The 22,912-nt window shown below is 37.8% G+C and overlaps 1 protein-coding gene across 13 annotated transcripts in view; it reads right to left on the reverse strand.

Moving 5' to 3' along the window:
- Positions 1-11,326: 11,326 nt before the first annotated feature.
- LOC135220920 (heterogeneous nuclear ribonucleoprotein R-like) overlaps positions 11,327-22,912 on the reverse strand; it is a 349,809-nt gene continuing 338,223 nt past the window's right edge. For 8 of the 13 annotated variants that reach the window (XM_064258558.1, XM_064258557.1, XM_064258562.1 and 5 more), the window contains 4 exons: positions 17,568-17,638; positions 16,431-16,573; positions 15,124-15,289; positions 11,327-14,893 (listed from right to left, as the gene is read on the reverse strand). In XM_064258558.1, coding sequence (XP_064114628.1) covers positions 14,694-14,893; positions 15,124-15,289; positions 16,431-16,573; positions 17,568-17,638 — 580 coding nt within the window. In that variant the 3' untranslated portion in view covers positions 11,327-14,693. Of the gene's footprint in view, positions 15,290-16,430; positions 16,574-17,567; positions 17,639-22,912 lie in introns of all 13 variants that reach the window. The other 5 variants (XM_064258567.1, XM_064258565.1, XM_064258564.1 and 2 more) reach the window with 4 other exon arrangements.

The following is a 22,912-nucleotide window of genomic DNA, read 5'->3' on the forward strand; positions in this document are numbered from 1 at the left end:
CATACAAAATCGCACCGTTCCCAACTTTCTTGACGAATAACTTAAATCCAGTAATATCCAATCTGATGGGACACGTATTGATTTCCCCTGATAAGGAAACATATACAGTCATTAAGGACTTAGATAAATTCACTCACTGTTCAGATGCCATGAATAATAAAGTTTGTACAGCCGACTCCTTTGAATTCCATCATATATCGATGGATTCATGCGAGTTAGGTATACTAGTGCTAAACGGTTCTCTCTCCCATACACACGAAAGTTGTCTGAAAAAACTTTATCCTTTTGACGATAATAAGTTCAATTACAGGCTGAACAACGGATCGTGGATGCAATACAAGGAAGGTTTTCAAGTCTCGTGTCGTGACGGATCTACGGCCCACTCCCAGATCTTCGTTGCCGCTGACGGTTGCATCGGGACGTCCATGAACTACACGGTCCGCGGAGTTAACACTATCATCAGGGAACGGGCTTATTTTGCGAATTTCACGTGGACCAGCACTGTCATCCCATCCTTACCTCTCCAATACAACGCGAAGGTGGCTCATCGTTTGACGCAACTAGCTGAGATGGACCACACGTCGAGGACTTATGTAGAGGAAAATCTGCGTTACTACGTGTTGCTGGCCGTGATATGCGTTACGGTGGTGATTCTCATTGCCGCTAACACATTTGCTTGGCGTAGGTTGACGCGAACACAGATGGATCTTCAGAGGAACGTTGTGCCACGTCTAGACAACACTCCTATCGCGCTGAAAGCATTTACCGTTAGAGCCATTTGAAATTGGCCATTTCACTTGACTCGGAGGAAAATTGTCTGGAATCGAGTTGTGTGTGAAAAGCAGTCCATACGCTGGCAATATGTATGACAAGAAACTCCGAGACATTGCATTTCATTATATATAATTATAAATATGAACAGAAACAATACCATTATAAGCACCTAATAAAATATTGAAGCCTATATATTAAAATATCGGTGCGTGTACATACCTGGAATCTATATCTTGTGCACAATTATAATATATCTATATCTTTACCAAAAGTAACAAATATTCTTAAACAGTTACCCATGATCATGTATAAATTATGTATCTCCACGGGGTAACAACTATTCTTAAACAAGTTACCTATTACTATAACCATTCATGTATACATGCTAACCTTTTATTTTTTGTGGTACCTCCTAATCATTTACTAACATTATGTCATATATAGCAACAACCATGGATCTGTATTTTCCATGCATTTTTCTGTATTTATGAATATGTCTGTTAGATATGTATTTTTTTTTTACATATAATTTTTTGCATATTTTTCCTTAATCACTTGTTTATGGCTATGACTAAATATATATACTGTACAATCACACTCCTAGAAAACATATTTAACGTAACTTTTAATGTTCAGTGCTTGAATGGTAGCTGTCCGAGCTAATGTAATATATTACATTATAAATACAGATAAATTCCATATCTGTAAATAAACCCATGACCCAAGGGGTCATTGGCGAATTAGGAGTGTAATCACAACGCCATAACAGGACGTGAAACTAGACCATGCTATGCAATGCTTGCAGTAGCCTGGTTTGCATTTGTCTGCATAAACACTTAGGATGTCTTGTAAACAGGTCACAACACCTTCCATGGGAAGCGGTTGACCTATTCACCTGTAGCGGAAACACGACTTCCGAGCTGTATGGCTACGTGTTCATTTATTCTTGTTATTTCTATAAACGCTGAGATAGCTAGTGTTACGCTATCGATGCGACCCTCTTGTAAAATCAGTTCTACTTAGATTTCCCAACTGAGCGGTCATCCGACCAACCTTTCCTATACTCCAGTGATGGAGCTAAGAAATAAAGTTGTTAAGAAGTTAACTCAGTAAGTTTGAGTCATCTCCCTTATTCTGAAGAAGAACCAAAATCTACTAGATATCACTCAGATGAGAAGGGGAAAAGGAACCACAATGCTTGCGTATAACAGTCGCAAGAAAAAACATACAAACTGTCGCCGTCCTATACCATTGTAAGAGATGGACAGCGGACAGTAAGATATGACTCTCGCCCCTCCCCTACCAAAAAGAAGGGGAAAAGGCAAGACAGCAATCATGACTAGTCCTGCAAGCAGAACTGACCAATACAATTGGGTATTGTCCCCCATCAAAATTCATATCCCCTTGGGAAACGGACCAGCATTGCACATAAAACTGCCAATGATGAAGCAGAGGAAAAGGTGTGAAGCAAATCTACTGCAATATGTATCTGCCCCAGAAGAACGTGAACATGGGAATCCTGGAAGGCCATCTAAAAACGTTGACACTCGCAGGACTCCTGGGCTGGATAAATATGAATCAACCCACAGGCTTAGGGAGGAGAGCAAAGAAAAAGTAAACTGATTCCTTGTAATACAATCTTTAATTGTTTTTAACCAGTTTCCAGCTGGCACTTGAAGATTATCCTATTGTTAAGACCTCAGGTTTGTTCCGTATATGAACAAACGTCAATTTAGCCAGAAGATACTGGTAGGTTTTCAGTAGGATGGCTATCAACTCAGACAACTATGAAAACAAGTAACACGACAAACTTTAAAATAATTTATAATTTCCCTAACTACAAACCTGAGGTCTTTACTTAGCTGGAGCCGGTCATTTATATAAAAACAAAGTGGATATTGGTAGTTGGCTGCATTCACTTTACATTTTTGCCCAGGTAGCAGAATGAGGGGTGGCTACAGGTGGGCCATTTATGTAAAGACCTCTGTATGTATGTTAGAAAATATACAGATTACTTCAAAATTTGTCAATTCGAAGATAGGCTTGGATGAGTTGAGTTGAGGTCATTCAATGCTGAAATGGAAATTGACAGTAAAAGGTTTGAAAGGTGTAACAAGGAAAACCTCGCAGTTGCACTATGAATCAAGTGTTAGGAGAGGGTGGAAAGTAAGATGAAGAAAGAGATTATAAAAGTAGGTACAGTAAAAGGAACAAAACTGGTTGCAGCTAGGGCTGAAGGCACCACTGCAAAGAACCTTAAGTAATGCCTACAGTGCATCGCATGAGGTCCACTGACAGCACTACCCGCTACGGAACCCCTATCGGGGATAGGCTTGGGTGAACCCATACTGTCGAGGACAGTACAGCTGAAGACAACCAATGGGTCTGTTCAGTGTCATCTTTCTCCCCTTGCTAGAGAGGGTAGGAGTTGCATGTAATAATCCAAAAAGAGCTAGATTATAGACGGGATACCCTGTCATCTAGAGCACCTGCATGCATGCCCCGTCCAGCAAATGACAGCTTGCTAATCGTCCCTTAGAAAGGTGTAAAAGAGGGCAGAAGGGCAGTTCTACACACAGCTCCTCTTTTGCAGGTGCACACCTTAGGCAAAATGCCACCTGTCCTCAAGAGTTGGGTGAGCTACATGGCTGTTGAGCAGCCACCACAAAACCCAAGTAAAAAGAGTCTCAAAGGTAAAAAGGAAGGGAATGTGGCTTGTTGTAACTGCATTCCCATCCTTAGTACCTACCTGTCTGACTGAGTCTTTTTGAATGCTAGGGGCAAACCAGTGCCCCTGACCTTATGAAATCTCGCCTGGTATGTATTGTTGTCCACCACGTCAGCTGTGGAGTACATCCACTTGATCATTAAATAGTCAAAAGAAGTGGAGTTTTTGGAAACCACTTCTTGCCCAAGCCAGAACTAAGTTGTTGGCACCTAATTTGGAGGTGAAGTCTTCTAAGTGGCAAAGCAAAAGGCCTTGGGCACTTTGTAGCCTTAAGGTCCTTAGAAATGGAATGCTCACACAATGTTGTTCACCAGTGAATCAGGCAGAAAGACGAGAAGTCATAAGCCCAAGACCTGATGTCATGGATTTGAAAGATGCCTCCTAGATGCCAACAGCATCAGGAGTTCCCAGGAGGTCACCTACCCAAGTACTGATTAGCCCCAATGTTGCTAACTGGAAGTGAAAAAGATCTAGACACCAACAGCATCGCTGATTGGACAAGAAATTATATTTTCACTGTGGTATGGTTGTTTGGCTGTTATGCCCACCGTCCAGAAAGAGAGCCAAACAGTAACAGCTTCAGTGTCTCGAGATTGAAGGATTAACCTGATTGTCTTCCTAGATCAAACAGTATGAGGAAATGAAAGGACACTAACCTCCCCACCACTGACTATGAAACTACTGTGGTACAGTTCCTTAGCAACACCACGAAACATCTATCCTTGGATCCTGAGACTTGAAGAGGTAAGATTCAGGATGCTGAGGTGCAAATTAGGTCAGATTAAGCTAGGTTTAGTTTTGGTCATATGCTAGGTTGGGTTAAGTAACCAACCTAGCTTTTGAAGTGCAGGTGACAGCCTCCTGGTTGATGACATGAGGCACAAAGTTCCAGGATATTAAAGTGCAGGTTAGGTCAGGATAGGCCAAAATTAGTTAAGCTAGGCTAGATTAGGTTAAGTACCCAACATACCCTAACCCAACTCAACCTGGCCCTTTGAAGTGCAGGTGACAGCCTTCTGGTTGATGCCTTGATGCATGAAGTATCTCTTGTCTAACCAATGGGCTAAGTCCAGTCTGAAGAACTGGCCTCCCTAGTGACGACAGGTGACCAAGCAGGGCTTGCAATTGCTGAGCTGGTTGCCCCTGGTTAGACCAGGACAACTTGCTCCTGTATCCATTAACTTTGCAGATACTTATTTTTGCTTGAGTGAGACATGAGAGATTGAACTTCTCTGGAACATGCCACTTTCAGGCCGTGGCAAAAGTCCAAGAAGTCTGTCCTGTCCTGTACTAGAGACAATCATCAGGAGACACCCTGAATGAATGTGTCCTATACTCAAGTTTTTTTCCATCTGTCCACCCGCCTTTGGTCCTTGAGCATGGTAACACTGCGTCCCGGGCTTTAACTAGTTAGCTACGTGTAAGTTTTAGGTAAATATGAGGATATCTGGGTGTACATTTGCAACTGGAAAGTGTTTTAATAATTTACTGTATGAGAATTATATCGTTAATATTTGAAATAGGATATAGTTATTATTGTTGAATGTAAGCTGCCTTTTCAGGGTGGCGAATGGAACAGCCAGACACAAATTCCATTAAACAGATGCTAAACCAAATTACGTTATATAACATCTGGCTAGAATGCACTTTATAAGAATTAAGAGTATATACTGATATACCTACGTGTAATGAAGTAACACGTAGCTTAGTAGCAGAGTAGGTGTGGTCCAATAAAGTTGACATCTTGCAGTAGTGAACAGTGAGAGAAAATTTTCCTGCCACTGCGTCTGGCTGTTCCATTAGCCACCCCAAAAAGGCAGCTTTCATTCAACAATAATAATTTCCTATTTTGAATATTAACGGTGTAATTCGCATACAGTAAATTATTAAAACCCTTTTCAGTTGCAAATGTACACCCAGGTATCCTTATATTTACCTAAAACTTACACAGTGTAACTATTTAAAGCCCGAGATGCAGTGTTACCATGTGTGAGGACCACAGGCGGGTGGACAGATGGATAAAAACACAGTATAGCCAAAGCCAAGGGGAGAGGTCGGAAGTATATAACAAAGTAAGGCATGGTGGCGTCTGCTCTGAAGAGTTACAAAGTCTCCCCCAGCAGTGAAGAGAGGAACTTGCAGAAGGGTTGATGAGTAAGTATTTGGAAATACTAGTCTTTCAAACCCAATGAAGGATTCACTGGAAAGATGACATTGTACAGGTCTGCTGTGATGGAGGAAATGACAGTCTCCCATAGGGCCACCAGTTCATCTTCTCATGGCCACCACTGTCTTTGTTACAGAAGTCAGCCAACCATCTACACAATTGTTGTGGCGGGAAACGTTCTCTGACGAGCGATGCATCCAATGCAACACCTTCACATGAACAAGGGGTAAAACTTTCAGAAGAGCCACCTTCATTCATCGCTAAATCTCTACATGAACGTGGATGGGGGCGCAGCCCCAGACGTGCCTTACTGTGGCAACATTCCCAAGCAAGAATGTGAAGGAATGAAGAAACATCCATATATGTACTTGACAACTAAGGCTAAGTAGAAGAATCTCCAAGTCTATGTCCATAGACAGGGGAGGGGAAAAAATGGTTAAAACTACCAGAGAAAGTTGTATCTTAGTTGTGGAGCAATTGCAGTAAGGACACGGTAGTGCAACATCTGCAAGATCGTGCATCTTCAGCTTAGGACATTCGGTAAACTCAGCAACATCAATGTATTCATGGCTGTGCAACATTGTGGCAAGGGCAAGGCTACATCTGCCTACTCAAGGCCTCTTGGCTTCCTCCTAGTACAATGTGAACCAAAAAACATGGTCATGCCACATTGCACAGCTGCTAATTCTTAGATGTCCCAGAAAATGTGACAGCATTGCTGAAAATGACAACCAGGATCTGCTCTCAAAGGAAAAATGCAGGGAAAAGTGCGTCATCCATGTATGCTAGGAACTGCTCTAGCACTGAAAGATATGTTCATCTGCATCCTGAAGGACATTGGAAGGAAGGGGAAAGAAGACAATGTGGGCAGGACCAGCATTGATGGCAAATGCACATAGAGAGAGGTACGTTGGGGAAGACACAGTTCAAAGGAGAGAAAGAGAGAGAGAGAGAGAGAGAGAGAGAGAGAGAGAAGAGAGAGAGACGAGGAAGAGACAGGAGAGAGAGGAGGGAAATCGGAGAGAGAGAGAGAGAGAGAGAGAGAGAGAGTCACAATGCATTATTCCACCCATCATCTCTTGAAAGGTAGGAAAGAAGATGGAGAAACTGTGATACAACATACAACAATGAAAAAATCAAGGTAGCGCGAAGAAACTAGATCGAGGAAAGCTTCCCAGGACTTCTCATCTTTCAAAATAGGAACAAGAAGGGAAGGTAATGTAGACTACTACCAAGACAGAGCAAGAACCCTAAACAGAACAGCTACTGGTTTTGGAGACAATTTGCCGAAATCAGAAACTCTCTACAGATCCTGCAACATCAATTTTCACTTCTTTTTCATGTCAAGGGAGAAGAGGAATCCATGCTGGAAGGCAAGCAGAGGTTTTTTACATAAGATTACGAAACCACCACACTGTAGCAAGAGAACCCTCCTCTGTCTCCATGCCTCTCAAGCTCTGCATAATCTGAAATACTAAAACATTACAATATTTCAAGTAATTTGTGTAGTCGAAAGAAAAACTGCCTATTCTGAGAAAACATTTCAGAACAAACAGAAAAACATATGGAGTAAGGATGTTCGATAAAACGAGGCAGAGAAGACATCTAAAAATAGAATAGCTAGTGACAAGACAGGCCTCTGTCCTTTGGTGCACAATAGGAAAAATATAACAATAACAGAACAAACACCAAGGCTAAGTACAAGCTGGGTTTGCATTATATCCAAAGGCAAAACCAAATTAGAGAGGGAATTAACAGAGAAAGGCTCACAGGGTAAAATGAGTTGATAACAGCTACTAGCATAACTGTCGGGATTACTATGCAGCAAGAAAGAGTAAAAATAACAAAATGTAACAGAATATAACTGGTTTCATTATTTCAAAGTAAACAAAATATCTCAAAATAAAAAATTATATTAAAAACAAAAAGAATATTTAAGAATGAAGTCGAATGGCAGGCAGCAAAAGACCCATCTGTCTCAGACACAGGCAAATGGAAAAGAGAATGCATACCAACTGTGTGGAGAGGATTCCTCCCCTACCAATATCCACCTTGTTTTTAGTTCAGTGGCCAGCTCCGGCTTGTGCTGAAAGTAAATCCCCTATATGAAGACCAAAGGTTTGTATACATGTAAGAACAATTAAGCTTATCCAAAACTCGCATTGTGAGGTAAACATTGATAAGTGATTAATGAACAACCTCAATGAGACCTGTGAGAGTGAATTTGTTTACTTGAGAAAGACTTTGTTTACAACAGTGTAGTTTCTTGTGCTTTTAAGCTTAATATTCACAAACTTTCCAGAACATTATCATCGTGTAGTTTACATGGTCCACTGAACTAAGCTGAAGACTCACAGGGTTAGCCTCTGGGGTTTTCAATAAAATATATATTGTAGAAATTCTTGTAAAGTGGATAGTGAGTATGTACATTATTTATTTATGAAATTCAGACTTTAGTCAAGCACTTGGGCACTTGTTTCCATTCAGCACATAAAGCAGTGAAGATACCTAGAAAATAAAAAGGAAGTGACATACTACATGGATTTACAGGTGGAACTGGGTGAAAACCTCACAATTGCACAAGGAAGTAAAGTTAGAGAGGTTGGACAGCAAGACTGTAGAAAGGAAGCAAGAATGGTTAAAAAGTGGGTGCAGCTAGGAGCTGAAAACGCCATTCAGTAATGCTATACGGCACCATGTGCAGTGCAGGTATGGCATTAATCCCCTAAAGGGATGCATTGACAATTTCACACAGCAAATGGTTACCAGACTTGACATTCACTGTTAATTTAAATATGGGAATTTATATATACTGCAATGTTAACTGTTATCTTCCCCTTCTGTAAAGAGGGACTGAGTCACGTGGACTATTTCTAAAATATGTGCTTGTCAAAAAAGTTACTCATCTGAAGATAAAATGTGCAATTGGCTGTCCTTTTTTTATAATTAATTTCATGAAATTATTTACTCAGCCCACATAAGTAACATTTGTATTTCACAGGGTTGACCCAAAGGGTCTTAATTAATAAACTGATTAATATTTAACAACTAGATATATTTCAAATGTTTATCATCAAGCAACCTAAACAAACCATAAGCTTAAAACATTAAAATTGTAGTGTTGGCTGAAGGGCTGGTTTAAATATAAAACTGTAACTTGCACTGCTTACAATTTTAATGACTGCAAAAAAAAAAAAAAATTATTTTGTAATTTCTCAAATACGTGTATATGTTTCCAGGTGTGTTACTTAATTGCTGGTTGTAACTGGACAATCACATACATCATACTTGGGATCGGTGGTTTTTGAATTTATCCTGGAATTCGTGGCCAAGACCCTGAATCCCTTGGTGCACGATGACAGATATGCCACGTTTTCCATTCCCTTACTGAATGACTGTGGACAACAATCCACAAGAGCTCTTGCTTTGTCCCATCAGAGCACTATGATGCTATCTAAAAGGACTCAGTCACCCAAGACCTAGGTGCTGTAGACTATTTGTTAGCACTGGTTGGTCCAGAAGGGGTGTCCAAGAACACGATTTCATTCTGGTTGCATGAGACTATTAAACAGGCTTGCTCCTCTCTTGATTGTTCTGTCACTGAGTCTCTGCAGGCTAGAGCACATGATGTCAAGAGGTGTAAGTTCCTCTCTGGCATTTAAGAAAAACTTGAATCAGTTCATAGAATTTTGAACACTGGTTCTTGGTTGCGTCAGTCCACATTCACCTGGTGCTCGTGACGGGACGATTTGTATCTTAACCAAGAGAGAATGAGTGAGTTGGCTGGCCTCTTTCTTTCTCTTTGTTCCTTTCTTCTTCCTATGGGCAGGTTGAAGAATAGACACATCATATGCTAGAACTGGTCTGATACAGGTGAGTAGGATGGTCATACTGGTGGTGGTTTTTACATTGTGACTATACAATAGACAAATCTGCTATTCAGTAGCAAGAGCTCCTCTCTCTCACAAGGGGAGTGAGGAGTGGTAGCAAAGCCCTGTGGCTGATATGGTTTGTTACCTGAACAGTCTGTTTTCTTTTGTTCCTGGAATGCAATGAATCTGTCCATATATCATTGCATTTCAACCCAGAAGGCACCGAGTTTTTAGCTACTCAATTGTCTATTCTTTCACGGGCTTCAGGACCCCTCTGTTAGAGGTCGTTCTTCTAGGAAGGGTGGTCAGGTGGGTTAACTCCCAGCCAGTTTAGGGTACTTTATCTCCCTCCAAGTGTTAAGTCTATCCTATTGTTAAGACCAAGTTTGTTGTGCATATGAACAAATGACAAATTTAAAATTATAATTTGTATTATTCATAGCTAACAAACCTGAGGTCTTAATGTTTACTGCCCACCTCTCTTTTCTTGGGTTAGGGGAAAAACTAATGTATCATGATACTGTGCCTGGTCGACGACCAGCTTCCACCTTATACGCATTTGTCAGATGCCACAGATTTCTTGCATTACAATCTTTGATTGTTTTAACCAGTTTCCAGCTGGTGCAAGAAGATTATCCTATTGTTAAGACCAAGGGTTTGTTAGCAATGAAAAATGCAAATTGATTTAAAATTTGTCATTTTATGCGTTTGCAAAATATGTTCCTGTATATTACAGTATTCAAGAAAATATCTGAGTAAACCAAGTGTTACTATTTCAAAGAAACTCATGAAATTGCTTCAGTGTAAGGCTTAATTTGGAACAATGAACACCACTATCAATAGTGGGGGGTTAAGGTACATAATTGGTTATCATCAGTTTTGTTATTGTACAAAACCTACCATTTCCTAAAGATGCTAGTGGTGTATATGTAACTGTATATATTAATTACAGCTTTAGCTGTATTATGTTCATTCCCTTACTAACTACCTGTATTTCAGGGATCTGTAGGATCCTCGCATGCACAGAGACCCTATACATTTTACAATTTGTACTCTTCTTATAATTTATTTAAGTAATGACAATTTAACCTATTGAACAAAATGATTTTTAAGAAAAATGTAAATCAAAGCGGGGAGAATTATATAATAATGAAATTATATCTTCATAAACTTGATTTTTTTTTTTTTTTTTTTTTGTGGAAGGTCTAAACTACTTAATATGACACTTGTGACATACTAACAAGAAGAAAATCAACACTTAGTTTACTTTACAGTAACTATTTAATATTAGGTAAACTTCATGAAAATACGCAAACATGATTAATATTAAATCGAATTGTAATAATTTTTGGACAAAATGATATCAAGCAAACACAATACATGGCAAAACAAACAAGACTAATAATTAGTACAAAGTATTTAGAACGACAATATTTAAATGCATCTTAGGACAAAGTCCAGTTTTACTACTATAGCAAGGTACTACTGGCAGTCTGAAGAAACGTACTTTTAATGGAATGAAAATGATAAATGCCATGTCAAAAAGTACAATTAAAAATGTATGTTGCTGAACCTGTAGTTTTATTTTCATATAACTACAATGGCCTAACTAGCTTTAGAAAAAAAAAAAATCCCTTAATTTTCAGCTTACTGCTCTTGAGTTTTTAAAGTCCACTTGTAATTTTCTTTCTTGTAAACTAAATATGTATTTTAATTGTAAATTTTTCAAGGAGACAAAAAATAAAGCTGTTAAATTAATATTATGAAGGTTAAAGAAAAACTTGAACCAATGGAAATCTCTTTACTTCCATTCAAACACTGGGTACAGCAGTCGAGCCTTGGACTAAAGATCCATCCAGCTTTTGTTGTACAACCTCCCATCAGTCCTCTTAGCTAAGGCAACCACCTCTTGAACATTCTAACCTTACACATGAACAAATACAAGCATACACCACCATTTTCTTTTTTCTAAAACTTTCACTTCAGTTTGTGGACGTTGTGTAATCGACGGTTATGTCAAAAAATAAAGGAAATGGTCTACCAAAGTAACCTTTACTCTAAGATTTGCCTTACAGAAGTGGCAAACCAAGGGGGAAATCATGATTCATTATAGCACAATTTTCAATTTACAATAAAGTTGCATATATCACATGGTAATGCAATGAATGTACTGTTAATGACTTATGGTCACCAACATATCTCAAGACTTACTTTATAGTAAATACCATCATTAACATGCATTACTGAGATTTTGAATACCTCAGCTTCATGGCAGATGTGTCAACAATACATAGAACAGCAAAATAAAATTTAACATTTTAAAAACATCTGAATTAAAATTTCAATAAAAAATAAAATTCATTTAAATCATGTTAACCAAGGAATCTACCAGATACTATCAAGGCTAAGCTTGTATACAGCTACTATTAAAGCTATTAACAATATTACATATTGTCATACATAATTTAAACCTCAATTACTTTTAAGAAGGAATAGCCATAATTCCACAAACAGACTTCATTGCAATATCAAAAAATACAGCCTTTGGTTAACAATTATGTTTTAAACTCATTAACTGGTCTCTCTGTAACGTAATCATCATGAAACTTTCAGCTGAATATCCCGATAATGCAGTTATGGACAATTAATTTCTTTAAAATCCTTTTCACTTCTCGTTTACTCAGTATTACTCGAAAAGACATGACTTCAAAGGTTTCCATTAGAGACAATTATGATCATGGTAGCTGATATACAAGTGGCAGAATCCCTATGCACATCTGTCATTAGCTAAAAATTATAGGCTAAAAAGAGTAAGATTTCAGTCAGACAAATATGGAGACCAGATCTCTGGAAGTATTTATTCTCAGTAAATATATACGTATTTTTATTTACAATACAAATATACTCCTCAAGTTTTGGGAGTATATATGCATTATTTTCATATATATATTTATTTATATATTTATTTATTTATATATCAATGGCAAGCACTATTCTAGAAACTGAGGAGGGTTCCTTTCAATTTTACTACAGCCATAAGTACCTTCAAATTGTTGACTTGGCCATAGCATTACAGTACATGAATTTAATCAGCCTTAGCTCTTTATATAGTAAACCCAATCATTTGAATATGAAAGATAAAAATTCATGAAATACATCTCTTTTGATCTACATAAACTTAAAATAAATTTAAAAACAGTAAGGTAACATTTAAAATATTATACAGCTTAAACTGAAGCCCATAAAATAACACAGTTATGCACTATTTCAATTGAAAGTGCAGTCGGATTATCATGTTCATGATACTTCAGAAAAAAAGAGCATCTATCAACTAGTTCTGGTTTACTTATCACAAGAAATTCTTAACCTATGAATACAACAAATTGTCATCAGGAACCACAATCTGTCCTTTAGGACTTGGGAGTCTGGAGCAACGACAATGCCAGGGAGAGACATCCTCGTCTTCCAGACCCCCTTCCACGTTGAGAGTCCCTAGATAACACGTACAATATACTCTACATCTCATAGTCTTCTCAAATTAGTCACAGCCAGTTGGTCCAATCTCCACCACAGATAACTTCTTGTCATCCAAACACACCAAATCTTTCCCTGTGACTGGCAGTGTGTCTCTCATACACTGGTCGCCTTCAACGTGAATCTAATGAGTTAACAATCTGCATTCCAGAATACAGTTATGTACAAGTTTCAAACAAAAGAGAAAATAATCATAATGAGAAAAAAATTAATATGACCAATCATACTACAACAATCACTTCAATCAGTCTACAATCATCGAATATGGATGTTTCTAATTAGCACATAAGAAAATCCATAAGAAATAATCATGCTTCAAATTCAAATATCATCTATATGGGTTATTCTTAAAAGTTACCAGGTTCCATTGAATTGGTTTCTGACAACATTCCAATATTATATCTTTACGAGCATTGATTTAATTAAAATTCAATCTTGCACTGAGCATCTGCTAATACCAACTAAGAACTACAAATCAAGTAGCAAAAAGGTTCAAGAGTTATTCAGTGGACACAGCATTTAGGGATACAGTACCAAAAGAAAATATTGTGGTCACTGAAATGTGCATGCAGGACCGCCTTTTAAGTTTTGAGGGAGAAAAAATATATGTATATATAATTAAAATGTTGGGGCAAACTGGATGGAAGGTTCTGATGTTGCTACAACTTTTTTTTTTATTTTTCCTTTTATATTTTTTGCTTTTTAATTTTTTTTGGTCTTTCAAAATAGCTTTCCATGAAGAACATAAATAACATAAATCAGAAATGATCCATAAAATAAGAAAATTCCATTGGCAATTTCCCCTTATGAATTACAATATATATTGATGAAGAAACAGGAAGGCAAAATCTTGTTAATGGACACACTTGAATATTAGGAAATGGTACTGCAGTTGTAGCTCTGATGATGACAATATCTAATACAGGAATTTGGGCAGTTATTTTCTACTAACCATTTCCACTGAATTGATTAGTCTCCAGAACTAGGGGGGCAAACTGCTGGACATTTTTTGCAGGTTTATTACGGGAACTATTCTTTTAAGATTTTATTGAAAGACAAGAAGATTGCATTAACATAAAAGTAAGCGGGAATAAACAGCCTGCTCATTAGGATAACCACTTGGATTAAGAGAATGTCTAATTTAGTTTTCTTTTGCTTCTCATTTTTTGCTTTTTGGCTCCAAGGGATTGTGATTTTAAATTTTGAGCAGCACTCTTGTGAGACTTCCTTCTACTAAGATTTAGTTATGTTTTATTACCCAACTGACCTGGTGGGTTTGGGTATGGTGGAGATGTTTTCAGGTACATTCGTCTCACTGGTGGGGTGGAATGCGGCCCCTCCCCCCCGGCCAAGGCAGTGCTTGACTGAGAATCGGAAGAAGGCCCTCTCCAATCCCCACTGACGCAGCACTGGTGGGGCGGCCATCATCCATAGGCCCTGTATCTGGTGGAAGCACCGATACTTCTCCCAAACATACTTTGGCAGGAATGTCCATTTACACCTCAAGTAATTAAGGCATCTCTAGACAGACCAACACGGTGTATTTGATGGAGTAGTGCCCCTCCTTTCCCTCGCCCCACCCTCTACACCTGGTGCTGGCGGCCCACCCGCTTACACCTCAGCTCCACGACTGTGGATAGCTGTCGTGGTACCATTGCTGGTCCCCGCCTGCCCCGCCGTACTTGCTGCCGTTGGCCCCACTGTATGAGTTCAGCGGCTGCTGTGGGATAGGCTGGTTCCCCCAGCTAGCACCGGTGTTCTGGAACCGTCTCTTTGAGTCCCCCTCGTTCTGGTGCCCGCCATCCAACTTTCTTTTACCTGTAATGGATCAAGCTTCATCTCACTTATCTGACTGATCTCTATAATGGAAGAATTATATTCATCATGGGCTTTCCCCAAGCCTAATTTTCTTAATTTCCTTTTTTTTTCTTTTCTTTTCCTTTTTTTAATTTTTTTTTACTTAACTGATGGCACACTTATGAAAAATGATTTTTTAAGTGTTGGTGGTGTAGGCACAAGATACAAGGGAGTGACGGCTCAAGACTCACCTGCTAGATTTGCCCCCCTGGCGGACCCTCTGAACCCCTGCCCCGCGCGCGGCGGCCGAGTCATACGCCCCCCCATGGCCCCCCCTCGGGGCACCATACCCCGGCCCCCACGGGGGGAGGGGCCAGCGCCGCGGCCACGGCTCGCCATACCATACCCACGGCCAGCCTGAAAGCACAAGGCAACCCCCATCAGTGATCAAGCTACCGACACAAAATGTAGTAGTTGTAAAGTGAAAATAATAGTAGTAGTATTAAGTGAAAATAACAGTAGTAGTAGCAGTGGTAAGTCGAAATTGTAGTAATAGTTTAGTAATGAGAAAAATAGTAATAGAAGTAGAAATAGTAGTAGTAGCAGTCAACAAGATAAATTTGAAACCTTTCAACGATTAGAAAATATAAAAGATTGCAGAGCAAGCTTCAATAGGCTCTATTACACTAAAGCAAAGTACGGAGTCACCATCCCTGAGCCAGAGGTGAGATGCATGACGGGGTTCTAGGGGTCACTGGGGGCAAGTTAGCACCAGGAATGGCACAGCACGGGGTCGCGGTACCAAGAATTTTGAATGAATAAAGTTGCTGGGCTGCTATTTGCAGTATCATAATACAACACCATATATTGTGAATTTCAATTTAAACCTTCTTCCCGGCCATGTTTTAGCCACCATAGCCCAGAGCTGCTGGAATGCTGGCTCAGGCATGGGACCCAACCAAACGTGGCCTCACACTTCCATAGCTCTTACACGCTAGCTTTTCCCTATCTCAAACAAATCAGGCACACAATACAGTACATGGTCACTCTATTACTGTTATTTTATTTTTCTTTTTTTGAGATCTTAAATGGGGAAAGATTTGCTTGTTTGGATAATTACTTAAGATATTTGCATAGAAGAGGTCATCTATTAAAACTCCCACTTATCCATACTGACAGATTTCAAATATAAAATAAAATAAAAAAAATTTGTACATAAACCAAACTCAAGTAATTGATCAAAGATAAGGTCCTATAAATATAAATATGTTCCTCAGGAAAAAACTGCCATGAAAAGTAAAAATTTATTTATACTTAGTATCATGCTCTTTTTCTCTTTTCCAAAGTATTATGAACAAATAGTCACTGGTCATGCAGACAAAAAATGAGGGAAAAACTGAAACTGAGATCGGATAATTTCAGAGTAACTTACTTTCAAATATTTGAATAAAAGAAATGATGACGAAAATAAGAAAGAAAACGCTCTTATTTAGGCAATCGTATGGAGTGTGAGGCCACGTCAATACTACAGTAACTGAGAATGGACACTGGGACCCACCGGTACTGATTTGGTGCGACCACGCCCCATAGGATGAGGGGAGTAATCATAATAGTATTCTTCATATCGATAATAGTCGTCGTAATACGGGTCACTGTAGCCACCTTGATAATCGCCATAACCATAATAGTCGTAATCATAATCTAGAAATAATACCAAATGATGTTGTTGTGATAGCTCAAACAATGAAATTTAATTTTTTAAAAACACCAATTTCTTTTTTTTACTTTTTACATACTAAAGAAAGCATGCCGGGAAGAACTAATAATAAAAAATAAACAAAATAAAACCAAACACAACAACCAAAAAAATATGTAAAAATATGACCACTGAGGGCAATCAAATACTAAACAAGTTTGTACACGATACTTGGAACTAAAAGAAGGCACAGGGCCTGAGCTAAGCCAAAGTTTCTAAAAGAAAGACAACTGCACTTCCAAAGGAACCAATGATACAAGGTACCTCTGTAAATAGCAATTGGGGGGGGGGGGGCCAGGGGGAGTTGTTGTTGTTGTTGCTGATGATGATGTTGAAGGGAAGAAGAGCTCCATTCCATCAAAACTAGTTTATTCTTATCATATATTATGATACAGGGCAAGTCTTTGAATTTAATTTAACAAAGTTCATACATCAATAATCTTAGCAAATATGCCAATAACAAAAATTAAATGAAACAAAACAAAGCCAATCCATGCAACATTGAATACTGGAGCATTTAATTTTTTTTTTCATTTTCATATTTAAACCTCAAAATTTATCTAAATCCAGTTATTAATATATGAGGGGGCTTGTCCATGTACCTTATATCTCTAAAATCTATCGTTTGTCAAAAAAAATAATTTCTTAAGTAGAGCTTGTCAACAGTGGCTATTAACAGGAGCACTGGCACTCCACTGAAAGGAGTGAGATCCATTGTACAATATTCATACTTGGCAATATAAACAAGCAGCTCAATGTTATCACTGGGACAGTCACATATATACAACTCAGCACCATCGTTTAATAAAATTACACTTTTGCTGTATGGTCCCGAAAAAAACTAATAATACCAGGAATAATTATTCCAATAATAATTATATCCAGTATTCTTTTGCGGTCTTGGGCCCCAGTAATAGTTGTAATAGTTCCACCACTTACCATAATCACTGCGGCCGCCCCCTCGACCCCCGCCCCGCCCACCACGCAGCATGGCTGGGGGTACAGGCATCCTGAAAAAGAACAAGGGAGTTTATGCTAAAACATAAGTTAAAAACATGCTAGAACATAAAACAAAATTTTATCACAAACAGTAAGCCATTTTCCATGCATATGCACACAAAATTAATACTAGGTATATACACTATCACAATAATGATAATAATAATTATACAAGAAAATGTGCAGGGGACAACAAAATGTAGTATAATTACTAGTCATCATAACAATGGTATGTATTCCTTATTACATTAAACAATTAACGCTTTCATATCCACTTGGTTTTGATCACTGTGTCCCATGATATCCGAGGTGTCTGGGAGCGCTCGACAGTGCGAAAACATAATTATTGTGAAAATTCAGCAAAAATAAAAATTTTATGCCAACAACGTTCATTTTGCTGTCCTTTTTTTCTAAATGTTAGTATTTTATGGTGGAATAGTCAAAATAAGAGTCCCAGCCCTCTAAATACGAAAAAATGTGAGTTATTTAACGAAAAAAACAAAAAAAAAATCTTTACTTTTTTTTTTATATTTTCGTTCCTAACCCAAAAACTATGAAAGTCAGGCGAATGAATTATTTTTTATGAGAAAGCCAATAAAATTCCCAAAATATCGACAAATAAATCAATGGAAAACGAATAAGTCCAGCTGGTGAAAAAATTTATAGAAAAGAGGATAAGAAACAGAGCGCTCTGCCCAGCACATAGTGAGAATTATCGCTATAATTTTTTTTTTTTTTTAAGAGCCCTATCTCATTTATTTTTCATTGAAATTTCTTTGTAAAGATATGAAAATATAGAGGAAACGTTGAAGAATAAAGGGAAGGTCAAGAAAAATGGCTTTGGTATACGCAAACAGTTTTTCATTTTTGACGTTATAAATTGATCGAAACTAAAAAAAATTTTACCGTTGTCAACATTTATTGCTAGAATAACAATTTTTTGAAGAGCCCTATCTCGATTATTTTTCATAAAAATTACTTTGTAAATATACGAAAATGTAGAAGAAAAGTTGAAGAATAAGGGGGAGTTAAGAAAAATGGCTTTGGGGTCACTGAGAGGGAAGTGTAGATGCGATCAGCTGATTTCATTGTGAGAATTTTACTATGCCAGGGATTTGAGCATGCGCAGTACAGAAACTACTTTGCTGGCGTATTGATACCCGAGATACACGGTCCAAGGTATGATCTAGCCTATGGAAATCGCTACTTGTCCGAAAAAAAAAATAAAAAAAAAAAATGCCCCTACCACACATACGAAAAATTTTTGGTAAATTTTACGTACCGCTACGTCAGTTGGATAGATAGGGGACGGAGTATTTTTACGTACTATTACGTCAATTGGACATGAAAGAGTTAACCAACAAAAAGGACATGCATGTCAATAAATGAAATGAAGATATATAACCATTAAAATTACAGTGGAACGATGGGGAATAAATCAATGTAGAAATAGATTTATATACTATTTCATTTGTGGTTTGATGCAGCATGGGCAATCTCAGATGGATAGGATAGGAAGTGGTACAGAGCACTGACACCAATTCAAGTTTAGGTGCATTGACTGACTTGGAACCATGTTTTCAGTTTAACACAATAAGTGAAGTATGGAAGTTTTAATTTTTGTGATACTACATAATACACCTAAGCAACGTAATTGGTAATAGCAGGTAGAAACCTTACAGACAAACAATATACTATATCAGATCTACCTAATGTTCAGAGTCTGCAAATACTACTGACCTCTATCTGAAAACTATCTCTGTATCCATGCCAACTGTTTATGATAGCTAACATATCTCAATATGTTTTAGGAGATTTCACTTGGTACTTGATCATAATTTTATTTACTTTTTACATTGACCAAGAAATAAACATTTTGTGATTTCTTAGTAAACTGGATTCTAATTTGCTCCAATTAAATATCACATTTCTCTTTACTAAAGGATAACCTGATAACTAAATTTACTTAGAAACTCTTGAGTTTCCTCATGGGCCTGACATAGCATAAAAACTGTCACTAACACAAGACATTAATGAACTTAGCAGATTGTTATCAATAGTACTGCTAATCAAGAAAACAGGGTCTACATATGTTCACAGTGGGACATATGATACGACAAGTTTGGATATTGCTCCATTACCTAATTCTTTAAATTATGTACTGGTGAGTGGAAATTGTTTGAAGAATTTTCTAAAAAGAATTTGGCTCCTTTTGCTGTCATTCAAGTGGCTCTCAGCCCAAAAGGAGTGTTGACTCGGCTGTTCCTGGTTGCCATTAAACTAAATATGTATACAGTAATTTCTCGGTTATCCCAATGAACATTACCTGGACACAACCGGACAAAGATGCACAGTGGTTTGCCAGTTTGTCGCCTATTCACAGATTCTTATATGGAATGTATATCCACATCATTTACAGATGTTTTGCCTGTCCTCTGAATGTTTTATATAGAAGTACGTACTCACTAACTACTGTATTATTATGTAATTTTTATGATTAAGTGCATTTTTTTGTGATAAAACTATTAAAATACTCAGGTATACTCGCATTTTTAGAGGTGGCAAGTATTCTAAGATTTTAGCTATTTGTGGAGGGATTGTGGTGCGTGTTCCCTGTAAATCCTCTGGGGTCGACTGTACATATAATTTTAAAATATTTGAAAAAACTCCTCTCTGATGGTAGGCAACACTGTGTGTACACAGAAATGTTGGTAACACTGCTTACATCCATAAACAGACAAAGAAGAAGAAAAAGGAGGAGCAGGAGGAGGAAGGAGGTGGCCAGTGAAGGAGTTTCCCTGACTGGGATGGGGTAGGAACACAGTGTGGGATGGATGGAAAGGGGTAGGCATGTGTTTGACCTCATTAGAACTTTTTATTTTGTGTTTTTACTTTTATGCTTTATCCACACCTTATCACAGTACTGAACTATAACTTGTAATTTAATACTGTATATTTCTGTGTCTAAGGTGACCTTTAAATCCTAAAATTCACATAAAAAATAGGTTGTCGTCTTATACTACCATTTCTAAATATCCAACACTAAATTCTAAGTGATGTTTATCGGTAGGCTAGTCTTGATGCAACAACTACCGACATACATGAGAAGATTCATATTGATTATAAAGGTAATAAAACCATTTAGGCTTATATATTATTGGCATATCTTCATAATAAATAGCCTATTCAAGGCATAATTCCATATTAATGAAACCAACTTTTATGTGTGTCCAGCTGAGAAAATGTAAACATCAAGTTATGGTTGCAGTCACAGCAACCTTTAGTTTTCGGCATCCTTTCAGAAATTTTGGTGTTGCAATTACACTGTAGTGTAATATAACATTTAGGATAACATAAGAGTATTAATTTTTCATTAAAAATTCATTATCATTTTGGTGGTAAATAGGAATTCAGTAATAGTACAAAGGATAATCATCGTATTGTTGTTACGGGTTGTTTGTGACTGATGGTGAAATGTAAACAGAATGCAGTAAACACTCTCTCTCTCTCTCAAATAGAACGTCTGTTATATATTATAAACTTTTATGTACGTAGTTGAACATTCCATTAACAATTAAGAGCTGAGCTACAAAAAATATATGCAACACTCCTAGAACGGGCAAACTTTGAGGCTGGCCAACTTAAGAAAATGCATCAATGGAAAGTGGAAGGTATGCAAATGCACAGGGAGTAAGAAAAAATTAGAAAAAATTCTCCCTAGCTTCAACGAGAAGATGAAAATGACATCAGTACTATTAACACAAACCTTGTGGGGCCTCTTTTACAAACAATCATAAATCTTACCATGTTACATATGTTTTTCTAATAATATTCTATTTTTTATTTTGTAAAATTATAATTACAGCTCTACTCACACAGTATCATAATAGATAAGAATTGAAGATGCAGTACCCATTTTGGATTACAGTATAGTACGATTTTTTTACAAATTTCTTTATACTTTTCTTTGCAAAATTACAATAATAACTGACATACTATCATAAAAGATAAAAATTAAAACCAACAGCAACCCCCGTTATATTTATGAGAGAGAGAGAGAGAGAGAGAGAGAGAGAAGAGAGAGAAGATAGAGAGAGAGGAGGAGAGAGAGAGAGAGAGAAGAGAGAGAGAGAGAGAGAGAGAGAGAGAGAGAGGTACACTAACGACTCATGAAATGCCAAGAACTGACAGCTAAGCCAGTTTTAAAGTTGCCAGTAAATTTATGGACCATTGAAGCAATGGAAACTCTTTCCCGCAAGATTTCTCCAAACCGATAATCACCAGGAAGTAATCTGTCCACCACTCAAAACCTGTTGTTACTCATTGATGGTATTTCATTAAGGGTTAATAAATTTGTTCCTTTCAGCGACTTAACAATTATTTTTCTAATTCTTTCAGTAGTAGTGAGCTTCAATCAGCCGATTCTCAGAACATAAGCATTGCAAATATTGGATTTTCTTTTTTTTATTTAAGCCAGAACTAAGCCAAATGACTCAATTCTGAAGGAAATTTAAACATTTTTTCAGTCATCGCTCTTCACCAGCTTCCATTCTCTTTGAATACCTCATAAATAATTTTTGTCCCTTCTGATTGGCTGCCTTTGAAAATAACCTCCAAACTATTCAACCGGGCCCCGTGATTCAGACTTTGGACAGAGCTTATACTATTGGAAGGATTAAGTTACACCTTGGGCAGAGAACATCAAGTTGGAAAAGAGAAAGTTGGAATCGAGGTTATATAATGAGGAGACCACAGACGAGCGCCCTTAGAACTTCTCAAGCTGTTGCAGCGTTCACTTCTCTCCCATCTTCCTCTCCCTCTCCTCTGGGGACCCCCCCATGTGTTCATTTATTGTCCATAGTGACAAAATTTCAACTCTGCAATTCAGGAAAGGCCAGGACCAGCATGGATGCCAAGGTACTGTAAAAGAGTAATTTCGAGTGCAGTCAGCTATCGTTTTTGCCTCGTCTGTACTTCCTTTTCATTTTTCCAAGGCAATTTTTCCCCTATTGTCTAAGCATCGCATTCACTGTTTAGGAAACTGTAACGCATTTCTCCATTGCTACCTTCGATGTTGTAAATAATTCCCCTTGTGATGTTATTAGTGATATCGAATCTAATTGTGATGTTCCCATTTAGACTAGCATCTACTACATTAGGAAGTAACATTGTTTCATGCTAAGCATCCCCTTAACCCTTTAACGCTGAAGGGGTATAATAAAAATCGTCTCCCGTATCCCGGCGGGGTATGGGAGTGAGCGCCAAAGCGGAAAAAATGCTTTTTT

This window comes from Macrobrachium nipponense, chromosome 2, assembly GCF_015104395.2.
Source record: "Macrobrachium nipponense isolate FS-2020 chromosome 2, ASM1510439v2, whole genome shotgun sequence".
Classification (NCBI taxonomy): Eukaryota; Metazoa; Arthropoda; class Malacostraca; order Decapoda; family Palaemonidae; genus Macrobrachium; species Macrobrachium nipponense.